General features: G+C 41.7%; 1 protein-coding gene across 1 annotated transcript in view; it reads left to right on the plus strand.

Annotated features, from left to right (window-relative positions):
• Window positions 1-1,675: 1,675 nt before the first annotated feature.
• The window catches only part of xpo5 (exportin 5), a 105,219-nt gene continuing 94,454 nt past the window's right edge, over window positions 1,676-12,440 (plus strand). The window contains exon 1 of the mRNA XM_078557235.1: window positions 1,676-1,954. Coding sequence (XP_078413361.1) covers window positions 1,850-1,954 — 105 coding nt within the window. The 5' untranslated portion in view covers window positions 1,676-1,849. The remainder of the gene's footprint in view (window positions 1,955-12,440) is intronic.

Here is a 12,440-nt window from a genome sequence, read left to right on the forward strand (position 1 = left end):
CCAATGCCAGTATATCTTTCCTTAGATAAGGGGACCAAAACTGTTCACAGTATTCTCGGTGTAACTAGTGCCTTGTATAATTTTAGCAAGACTTCCCTATTTTTATACTCCATTGTCTTTGAAACAAAGGCCAACATTCCATTTGCCTTCCCTATTACCTGCTGAACTTGTATGTTAGCTTTTTGTGATTCATGCACTTGGACCCCCAAATCCCTTTGTGCTGCAGCTTTCTTCAGGCTTTCTCTATTTAAGTGATATTCAGCTCCTCTATTCTTCCTGCCAAAGTGCATAACTTCACATTTTCCCACATTATATTCCATCTGCCAAATTTTTGCCCACTCACTTAACCTGTCTATATCCCTCTGTAGACTCCTTGTGTCATCCTCACCCCTTGCCTTCCCACCTATTTTTGTGTCATCTGCAAACTTGGCGATAGTACATTAATTTCCCTCATCCAAGTCATTTATATTGTAAATAATACTCTAATCCCTTCAAAATAAAGGCTAACATACCATTTGCTTTCCTAATTGCTTGTTGCACCTGTATGTTAACTTTGTGATTCACATATCAAAGACACCGAAGATCCTCTAAACACCGTTTCCCAATTTCTCACCATTTAAGAAATATTGTTTTTCTATTTTTCTTTCCAAAGTGGAGAACCTCATACTTCTCCACATAGCGTTCAATCTCCCACATTCCTACCTACTGAACTTAACCTGCCTACAGTGCTCTTTGTGTGCACCTCAGTTAACTTTCCCACCTTAATCAGCAAACTTGGATACATTACACTCAACCACTCATCTGCCATTGACAGATTGTAAATAGCTGAGGCTCACACATTGATGTTTGCAGTAACCTGCTAGTTATAATCTGCCGAGCCCCCTCTGTTTTCTGTCTGTTGACCAATCCTAATACGAGTATATTATCCCTAATCCTGAGCCCTAATTTTGTATAATAATTTCTCATGTGGCACTTTATCAAATTCTTCTCATTGGAATCCTTTGATCTGCCTAAAATGATAGACGCTTTATCAAATGCTTTTTCGAAAGTCCAAACTCCGCCCCCCCCCCCCAATCTACCATGCTAGTTACAACCTCAAAGCAAAATCTAACCTTTCCAGAATGTCATAACATTAATGAAAGAACGAACAGTAAGCCAAAAACACAGACGGGGAAACTGGCGCAGAATGCACAATAAACATCGAAGTGTACGTGGTCTGTGTGACACACACACACAATGTTCTCTCCCACCCCCAAAACAAATCCATCCATCCATCCCATATCCAATATCCAGTGGCTCCATAGTTAGCGTCCGATTTGGATATTTTCTAGCGAGAAATACATCCAACATGACTCCGACTCGAGGGCATATTTATTTGCAGTGTCGACCTCAGGTAACCTAAGTTTTGATGATCAGGACAAACTCATCAACAAGGCCCACGAACCAAAGCGGGAGAGCAGCTAATTGACACCACCTGAGCAGCTCTCCCGCAGAGCGGAAATCTTCTTCTGATGCATTGTGGGAATTGTGGTCCGTTCTGGTCGAACGCTTACCCATCGTTCCCCGCAAACCGGAAGCCGGCGACGGGCGAGTCGACAACAACCGACCGTTTTTTTTTGACCTCCGCCCCCATGGCAAGGAGCTGTGGTGCGCATGCGCAGCCGGCTGCGTCGAAGCGACGGCGCTGCCTGTCCACGCCACCGGTCCTTCAGACAATAAGCGGTTGCGTCATCGTGGCTTAGTTAGTTCGCTTTTTGTTATAAAAAAGAAAATACTCGCTGGTTATCGTTGACGTTTCGTTCAGTCGGCGCTCTTCCAAGCCATCAAGGGACCGTCTACGGGTGCAGTTATGTCGGCGGATCAGATCACAACGCTGTGCGAGCAGTTGATGAAGGCGGTAAACGTGATCATGGATGGAGGCTCGAGTTCGCGCTACCGGCTGGAGGCCCTGAAGGCGAGTTCTCGCTAAGCGAGGAGGCAATTGGGACACCTTTGTCTAAAATACATCAACCACATGTGTTTCCATCCTCCCCATTTCAATTTTTAAAATTAGTTTTGCAGGAAGCCTGATTTTTCCTTTACAAATTATATATATTTTTTTCAAAATCGTTATTCCAGCAGGAAGTTAATGCAGCAGTGGCAAGTTTTAAATGTGTTCTTATCCCGGGTGTTTCTGCTTTGTGTTTTCATATATATATAAATGGACCAATCCCTCTGCAAAGAAATAGTAGCGCCATTGCGGCGCGCTTTGCCTTTTCATTCATTCTGTGGAGTTGCCCGATCAGCGGCAATAGCTGCTTGCATTCGTATTTAACCTTTAATGTAGGGAACGTCCCAAAGCTTTTCTCATAATTGAAATCTGAATTTGAAGCAGTTTTCCTTTTTGCGTTTCCTTTCATTTTGAGATCACGTGTTGTGTTTGTATTTCACTCTTGTGTATCTAGAAATTTAGCTGCAGGCATGATAATGTCGCGCATTGGTATCATTTTCTAAAAAATATATCTCTTATTTACACGTGCTGGTAGAGTGTTAATAATTGAATTTTGGAGCCGCAGTTAGTTGGACAAATCTATTTGATCTTTGTATTGGATGTTGGAGTCATTAGATATGTGTGTTGCCTTTCTCCATCGAGCTGAATTGACTTGATAAGAGACATTCAAAATCATGAGGGGTCTGGACAGACAGGGAGAAACTGTTCCACGCAGCGAGTGGTTAGGATCTGGAATGCACTGTCTGAGAATGTGGTGGAGGCAGGGTCAACTGAGGTTTTGAAAAGGGAATTAAATCATTTATCTGAAAAGAAAAAGTTTGGAGGGCTCTGGGGAAAAGGCAGGGGAGTGGCACTTGGTGAATTGCTCTTTTGGAGCACAGACACATCTGAATTAGCACCAGGAGTGGGGCACCCAACCCCTCGAGCCTGTTCCACCATTCAATAAGATCATGGCTGATCTGATTGTAACCTCAACTCCACATTCCTGCCTACTTCCGCTGATAACCTTTCACCACCTTACTTATCACAAATCTCTCTACCTCTGCCTTAAAACATTCAAAGACTCTGTTTACACTGCCTTTTGAGGAAGAGAGTTCCAAAGACACTCTACCCTCAGTTTCTCCTCATCTCTGTCTTAAATGGGTGACCCCTTATTTTTTAAACAGCGACCCCGAGTTCTAGATTCTCCCACAAGAGGAAACATCCTTTCCACATTCACCCTGTCAAGACCCCTCAGGATCTTTTATGTTTCAATCAAGTCACCTCTTACTTTTCTAAACTTCAGTGGATACAAGCCTAGCCTGTCTCATCTTTCCTCGTAAGACAACTCGCCCATTCCAGGTATTAGTTTAGTAAACCTTCGCTGAACTGCGAACACATTTGCATCCTTCCTTAACTAAGGAGACCAATACTGTACACTACTCCAGATGTGGTCTTACCATTGTCCTGTGTAAGTGAAGCTTGATCTCTCTAATTGTGTATTCAATTCCCTTTGCAATAAACAATAACACTATTAGCTTTCCTGATTACTTGCTGTACCTGCATGCTAACCTTTTGTGATTCATGCACTAGGACACCCAGATCCCTCTGCATCTCAGCTTTGCAATCCCTCACCATTTAGACAATATGCTTTTTTTTCTCTCTGTCAGAATGGACAATTTCACCGTTTCCCGCATTACACTTCATTTGCCAGATCTTTGCCCACTCATTTAACCTATCTACATCCCTTTATAGCCTCTATATGTACTTTTCACAATTAACTTTTCTACCTGTCTTTGTATCATCAGCAAATTTAGTAACCATACCTTTGGTCCCTTCACCTGAGTCATTTATATAAATTGTAAAAGGTTGAGGTCCTAGCACTGATCCCTGTCGCACACCACTTGTTACATCTTACCAACCAGAGAATGACCCATTTATGTCTACTGTTTCTTGTTAGCTCACCAATTTTCTATCTATGATAGTATGTTATCTTCTACACTATGAACTTTTATTTTCTGCAATAACCTTTGATGTGGCACATTATCAAATGCCTTCTGGAAATCTAAGCACAGTACATCCACTGGTTCCCCTATATCTATAGCAGATATTACTTCTTCAAAGAACTCCAATAAATTAGTTAGACATGATTTTCCTTTCACAAAACCATGTTGGTGCTGCCTGATTAACTTGAATTTTTCTAAGTGACCTGCTATACCACCTTTAATGATAGCTTCTAACATTTTCCCTATGACAGATGTTAAGCTAACTGGCCTGTAGTTTCCTGCTTTTTGTTTCCTTCCTTTTGAATAAAGGAGTTGCATTCACTATTTTACAATCTAATGGAACCTTCCCTGAATCTAAGGAATTTTGGAAAATTAAAACCAACACCATCAGCTATCTCACTAGCCACTTCTTTTAAGACCCTAGGATGAAATCCATCAGGACCTGGGGACTTGTCAGCCTGCAGCTCCAACAATTTGCTCAGTACCACTTCCCTAGTGATTGTAATTTTCTTGAATTCCTTCCTCCTTTTCATTTCCTGATTTAGAGCTCTTTCTGGGATGTTATTTATATCCTCTATAATGAAGACTGATGCAAAATACCTGTTCAATTCATCTGCCAGCTCCTTATTTTCCATTCTTTATCCGCAGTTTCATTTTCTATCGGACCAACACTCAATTTGTTAACTTTTCTTTTTAAAATATCTACAGAAACACTTTCCATCTGTTTTTATATTTCTCGCTAGCTTTCTCTCATACTCTAATTTCTCCCTCCTTATTAACCTTCTAGCCATTTTTTGCTGTTTTTTAATATTCTGTCCAATCTTCTGACCTGCCACCCATCTTTGTGCAATTATATGCTTTTTCTTTAAGTTTGATACTATCTTTAACTTTTTTAGTTACCCACAGATGGTGGGTCTCCCTCTTGGAATTTTTCTTCCTTGTGTCTGTTCTGTGTATTCTGAAATATCCCCTTAAATGCCTGCCACTGCTTCTCTGTTGACCTATCCCTTAACCTAATTTGCCAGTTCACTTTAGCTAACTCTGCTTTCATGCCCTCATAATTTCCCTCATTTAAGTTTAAAATACTAGTCTTGGATCCACTTTTCTCTCTTTCAAACTGAATATAAAATTCAATCATATTATGATCGCTGCTACCTTTGGGTGCCTTCGCTATGAGGCCATTAATCCTATCTTGTTGCTCAATACCAGGCCTAGCATAGTCTGCTGTCGTTGGTGCCAAAACGTGCAGTTCTAAGAAACTATCACAAAAACATTCTATGAATTCCTCATCTAGGCTACTTTGGCCCATCTGATTTTTCCAGTCTATATGTAGATTAAAATCCCCGAGGATTATCACTGTAGCTTTCTGACAAGCTCCTTTCTGACACAACGGGCTGAATGGCTTTCTTTTGTGTTGAAACCATTCTGTGATTCTATAGCAATTAATTCGGGGGAGGGGAAAGGGAGAGGAAGCCCTGCACACTGCTTTCAGCTCTGGATCAGTTCAGTTGTGTTCAGACAATTGGGATGATAGTTTGTTTCTGCTGGCTATGACTAATTCTTGATAAATGATCGGCACTTTCAGTCTGATTTTCTAGTGGCAAAAGACGAAGCACTCTATGCAAAATTTTGCATGAATAAGGACCAAAGCGGTGGCCTTTGAGGAAAATAGAAAAATCTTGCTTTTGAGACATGCTTTCCTGTGGTTGAGTGTAGACTTCCATGTGCCCTTGCTATAACTAATCTGGAATTGCTTAGGTAATAAGTGACAAAAATGAAAAAAAAATTGGTTGTATAACAGGCTTCTTTCTGTGCCCCAGGCTGAAGGAGAGCGGGCTTACAAATTAACTTTATGGTCTTTGTGTTATTTCAGATCCCATCCTACCATAGCTGTCTACTCCAAGCATGCCTTTTTGCATATAAACTTCACTCAATAAACTTGTCATCCAGAACACTGTTGCCTGTGTCTTGGTGACACTTGCTGACTCACAGCAAGCCCTGTTCCCCTCTGATCATTGATTTACATGGGCTCTTGGTTGAACAACAGCTTGACTTTAAAATTCTCATCCTTGTTTTCAAATCCCTCCATGACTTTGCTCCTCCCTATCTCTGTAATCTGCTCTAGCCCCACAATCCTCCGCTTTCTGCGCTTTTCTAATTGTGGCCTCTTGAGCATTTCAAATTATAATTTTTCCACCACCGGTGGCTGTGCTTTCAGTTGCCTAGGTGCCAGGCTCTGGAATTCCCTCAATGGACCTCTCCACTTATCTACCTCATTTTCCTACTTTGAGACACCCATCAAAACCAACTCTTTGAGTAAAAGTTTGGTCATCTGACCTAATATCTCCTTTTGTGGTTTGGTGTTATACATTGTTTTATAATGCTCCTGTGAAGCATCTTGGAATGTTTCATTCTACATAAATATAAATTATTGTATGATACAAGCCTAATTACACCCTCAGCATGATCATAGCACTAGAGTACCATCCTTGAGACTGTAAGTTCAAATCTCACATAATATATTAGAACCTATATTGGCTAAACTATAATTCGAGGGCAAGCACCATGAAAACAAATGCCAGCTGTGGCTCAGATGGTAGCACTTGCATCTAAGTCAGAAGGTTGTAGGTTAAAGTTCCACTCTTGGATTGAGCACAAAGAATTAAGGCTGACAGCCTGGAGTAGTACTGAGAAAGTGCTGCATTATCAGAGGTGCTGTCTTTCAGATGAGATGTTAAATCGAGGCTCTATCTACCAGCTTGGGTGAAAAAGATCCCTTGGTACTGTTCTAAAGAAGAGCAGGGAAGTTATCCCCAGTGTATTTATCCTTCAGTCAACATCACAAAAACAGATTATCTAGTCATCATCATATTGCTGTTTGTAAGAGCTTGCTATTTGGAAATTGGCCATTGTATTTCCTGTATTGCAACAGTGACTACACTTCAAAAGTACTTCATTGGCTGTAAAGCACTTTCCTGTGGTCATAAATGGCGCTATATAAATGCTAGTTTTTTTTTTGTGTGAAGGTTTCCAGGTTGTTCACTTAATGTCCTTTAGGGAAGGGAGTCTGACATCCTTCCTGGTCTGCTTAGATGTGGCTTTAGGGCATGGAACGTCAAGTAAATCACCTGCTGCTATGCATTCCCTCATTCTCTTTCCCCTCCTTCCCTCCCGCCCACTCCTAAGATAAAATATTCTTCTATGTTGAGTTTTGAAAGCTCTGAACAACACAGACACAGAATGTCTCCTGGATAGAGGACCTTTAATGTAAAGTCACCATCTTTCTGAAACTATCTTCAACCACTGAAAGGTCTGCACCTGGCACTTTAGTGCGTACACCACATTCATGGCTGTCATCGTCTTGCTCTTGGTGTGCTCAGTGTAGGTGACCAAGTCCCTGATAACATTTTCAAGGAAAACTTTCAGGACTCTGCCGACCTCTTCGTATGTGAGACCGGAGGTGCGTTTGACGCCGCCACGGCGAGCCAGGTGCCGAATGGCTGGCTAAGTAATACCCTGGATATTATCACGAAGGACTTTGTGGTGCCACTTGGCTCCGCCTTTGCCCAATTCCTTACAATCTTTCCCTTTACCCGACATGATCCGAAACCACTGACAAACAAGCAAGGAGGACCTCATTGTAATGGCACAGCTGAAGGACAAATCTGTCAGTGAGTTTGTGTCAGGTGGCCAAGGAACCAAATTAAGTAAGTTACCTGCTTGAATTTGACATGGCCAAACTGCCTATCTGTCCTTAACAGCATTGGTAGAAGTTACCACCCTTGTGAAGGCTAATTTGTTCCAACTGACTGGACATAGTTGTGTTGAAATGCTCAGGGGACTGCTGTCTTAAGTGGGACTGGCAGAGATACATCTGACCGTGAGGCACCGTGGATTATCTGCAGTATAATTGTATAATCTGTAACTCTGATCACTGTCAAGGCAGGAGATCAACCCTGGTCTGTTTGGAGCGCAGAAAAGCATGACCGGTACTGGACCAGGCATATTTAGGAATGAAACATCAAACTACTGAAGCTATAATGCATGGTTACATGCATTCTAAACACTATAAAAACAGCAGGCTACAGACTGAGCTAAGCTGATCCACAACTAATAGATTGGAACAAAATTCTAACCTTATCATATTCTGGTTGAGGATGGTGGTGGACAACCAGGCAGCTACAAGAGGAGATAACTTCATGAACATGCCTAATCTTGTGCTGTTGGAATCCTGCATATAATTGTAGTCACTGAAGGTAAAGTGTTTGAAATGACTTCAGCCAAAAATGGCAAATAGTTGATCTTTCTTGGCCTGTTCCTGAAGTCCCCAACAATAATTCATGTTTATATAGCACCTTTAACATCATAAAATGCACCAAGGCACTTCATCGGAGCTTAATAAAGGAAAATTTGACATTGAGCCACATAATATTATATTAGGGCAGATGGTCAAAATGGAGGTTATGATTGAATTTCTGGAGGCCAGAATTAGAGGAGCAGAGATATCTTGGAGGTTTGTAGGGCTGGAGGGGAGATGCTGCAGAGGAATTTGAAGACACAGATGTGAGAATTTTTAAAATATAGGCTTGTTTGACTGGGAGTTGATGTCAGCCACCAAATAAGGGTGATGGGTGAATGGGACTTGTGCATGTAAGAACAAGGACACCAGAGATTTGAATAGCCAAGTTTACTTAGGGTAGAATGTGGGATGCCAGCCAGGAATACGTTTGAATAGTCAAGTCTGTAGGTAACAAAGGTTTGATTGAGGGTTTCAGGATATGTGGTCAGAAAATCTCGGGATCAAGTATGACGCTAAGGTTGTGAACAGCCTGGCCCAGCCTCGGACAGTTGCAAAGGAGAGGGATGGAGTTGATAGCTAGGGAATGATTTGTAGCAAAGATCCTACCAGTATATATACTCACTATCCAGCCAATTCTAATCATTCGGTGTCAGGTTAAGTGGCTGAATGCACTGAACACAGCAAGTCCTGTCAACAAACTGGTTGTAGTGCTGAAGACCTGTATGTCAGAGCTAGCGACTTTGTACTTGATAGCGTTGAAGATTGCCTAATTCTGTCCAACCATACAAACTGAATAAATAAATGTAACTCGGTTAATTATTGCTCTAACAGCCTCCTTCCAAACTATTGTTAAAGTTTAGGAGGAAGTCATCAATAGTGCTATCGAGCAACATCAAGGCCGGGATTTTCCGGCCCTGTCGTGGGTGAGGCACCATCCCAGCCAGAATCCATTGACTTGCGGTGGGACCGGAAGATCACAGCGGCGGGCGGGTGTAGAAAATCCCGCCCCAAAATTTGTTCAACAGTCTGTTTGGTTCTACCATAATCACCCAGCTCGAGACTTCATTGTGGTCTTGACATAGACATGAATGCAGAGCTAAATGACTAAAGAGTCACTGCTTTTGACGTCAAGGCAGCACTTAACAATATTGCACAAAGTAGCTAAAGTGAAATGGAGATCATTCAGGGCTAGTGAAAAACTTTCCAGTGATTTAAAACCATACCTGATGCAAAGGAAGGTGGTCATGGAAAGTCAGCATCACAGCCCTAGGCAATCACTGCAGAAGTTCTTTGGTCCCAGCACATCCAGTTGCTTCATCAGTAAACTTCCCTCCATTAGAAGGCCAGGAATGAGATTATTTACTGACTAGTTCCTTTCATGACTCCATTTATAGTGAAACAGCTCATACCAACCTACATCAGACCCTGGATAACATCCATATTTGTGTGACAAGTAGCAGATTATTTTAATACCATATAAATACTGGATATTAATCTTTAGGAATGAGAAATCTCATCCATTTCTGGTTTCTCAACGGCTGCATCACTATTGGAGTTCCCCACCATCACCATCTTGGATGTTACTGTTGACTGGAAGCTGGATTGGCCCAGTCATATCAACACCATGACAGAGGCTGGGTACTCTGACCAATGGCTCACCACATGATCCTTCAAAACAGGCCCACTATCTTCAAGGCTCAACTTAGGAATATGACATTGAAAAAGTTCAAAGCTGTGCAGGTCAGAAAGTTGAACCCCATATCTACTTTTTCATAACTGCCATATTGTGACTGCATTGTATATTCAATCTGAAGGATACACTGCAACAGCTTTGACGGCTCTGTTTCCCTTCTGCATCTACCACTAAGTTGGATAAAATAATCAATGTCATGGGAGCAGCATCACCTGCGAATTGTTCTCCAAGTTACAAAGATAGGTAGGGAAGTAAATTGTTTATAGAACATAGGAGGCTACAAAGGGACATAAGTTAAATGAGTGGACAAAAGATCTGACAAATGGAGTATAATGTAGGCAAATGTGAAATTGTCCATTTTGGCAGGAAGAATAAGAAAGAAGCATATTATCTAAATGGTGAGAGATTGCAGCGCTCTGAGATTGAGGGATCTGGGTGTCCCAGTGCAGTCCTAGTATGCAGGTACAGCAAGTAATTAAGAAAGCTAATAGAATGTTATCACTTTTATTGTGAAGGGAATTGATTACAAAAGTACAGAGGTTATGCTTCAGTTGTACAGGGCACTGGTGAGACCACGTCTGGAGTATTGTTTACTGTACTGGTCTCCCTCTTTAAACAAACATCTAAATGCATTGGAAGCAGTTCAGAGAAGGTTTACCAAACTAATACCAGGGTGGGTTGTCTTATGAGGAAAGGTTGGACAGGTTAGGCTTGTATCCACTGGAGTTTAGAAGAATAAGAGGCGATTGAAACCTTCAAGATTCTGAGGGAACTTGACAGGGTGGATGTGGGGAGAGTGTTTCCTATTGTGGGGGAATCTAGATCTAGGGGTCACTGTTTAAAAATAAGGGGTCGCTCATTTAAAACAGACAGGCGGAGAAATTTTTGTGAGGGCCGTGAGTCTTTAGAACTCTCCTCAAAAGATGGTGGAAGCAGAGTTTTTGAATATTTTTAAGGCAGAGCTAGGTAGATTCTTGATCAACAAGGGATGAAAAGTTTTCAGGGGTAGGCAGGAATGTGGAGTTGAGGTTACAATCAGATCAGCCATGATCTAATTGAATGGTGGTACAGGCTCGAGGGGCCGAGTAGCCCACTCCTGTTCCTAACATATGTTCGCACCATCCTCGACCATGCATCAGCTTGTCCAAATCATCACTGGATTATTATACAGGAATTCCTTACTTGTTACCATTGTGAAAGCAAGATCACAAGGGCTGCAGGGGTTCAAGACATCCTCAACCACCTTGGGGCAGCTAATGATGAGGAATAAATGTGGCATTGTCATTTTTGCCCACAAATGACAGGCAAATATTTTAAAACCCTGAGTCACTGTCTGCCTCCTTTCCTTCACTACCTGCCACTATCTCTCCCTATTGATAATTCTCTGGCCACTGTTTTTGATGGAACTAGACTGTAGCCTTAGCATCCTATTTGCTCTCAGGCTGAGTTTTGGACTCCATATCTAATGAATTAGAGTGCCTGTAAGGAACTCCTATTTCAGCTGATCCGCTGAAACAATTTCATGTCTTTATGACCTCTTGACCACTTCAATGCTTTCAAGACCAGATTGCCAGTGCCCATCCTTCGCTCATCCAAATTTTTGTATCTTGTCCCACACTGTCCTTCTCACCCATCTCCTGTCCTTACTAATGTTGGCTCCCAGTCCTTTCGTGCCTCAAATGTTATACCCTTGTCTTCATTTTCAAATCTCTTCATGCTCCTCATCTCCCTATTTGTAAGTCCGACACCAAAACTCACTCGTCCTCTGACTTTGACTCTGGCCTCTTGTGCATTCCCTCTGCTGCCCCAATACGGTCATCTATCAACTGCTAAGACAGGAAGCTAATCTTTCTTTAAAACATCCTTAAAACCTACCTTTTTGAGCAAACTATTAGTCAACACTTTGATTTGGCTCAACATTCCCTTTTCAAAGTAATGCCTCAAATGAAGTATTTTGGGGCTACATTACTACATTAAAGGTGCTATATAAATGCAAGTTGCCAGATACCATACCCTTTCAGCCCAGCTAAAATTGTGTGTATGCCAACTGAAAAATAAAACTCACTCACTTTCATATTGTACAAAACAATTTGGGACGAAATTGGGACTGGATGACCGAAGACTTAATTGAAAAGTTAGTTTTTAAATATGAAAGTATTTAGGGCTAGGATTGCTAGAGAGTTGGGCTGAGATGGCCCCAAGGCCCTGTTTTGTGGTGGAGGAGATGCACAGGGGTGACTGGAGTTAGGGCAATAGTGTACTTGTGAACGGCCATAGAGATGTCATACAATGAGACTTATAAAATGGATGAGGTTTTTAAATTTAATACATTGATGCATCATTTCCAAATGGAAATCACTAAGTATAGGGTTGATGGCTGATGAAAGGCAGGATGCAAGCTGCAAATTTTGGATAGTATTGGGAATAGTTGACTGGAGATGACAAAGCATGTATAAAGGCTTGAGCAGCAGA

This window comes from Cetorhinus maximus, chromosome 14 (assembly GCF_964194155.1).
Source record: "Cetorhinus maximus chromosome 14, sCetMax3.hap1.1, whole genome shotgun sequence".
In the NCBI taxonomy this organism is placed as follows: Eukaryota; Metazoa; Chordata; class Chondrichthyes; order Lamniformes; family Cetorhinidae; genus Cetorhinus; species Cetorhinus maximus.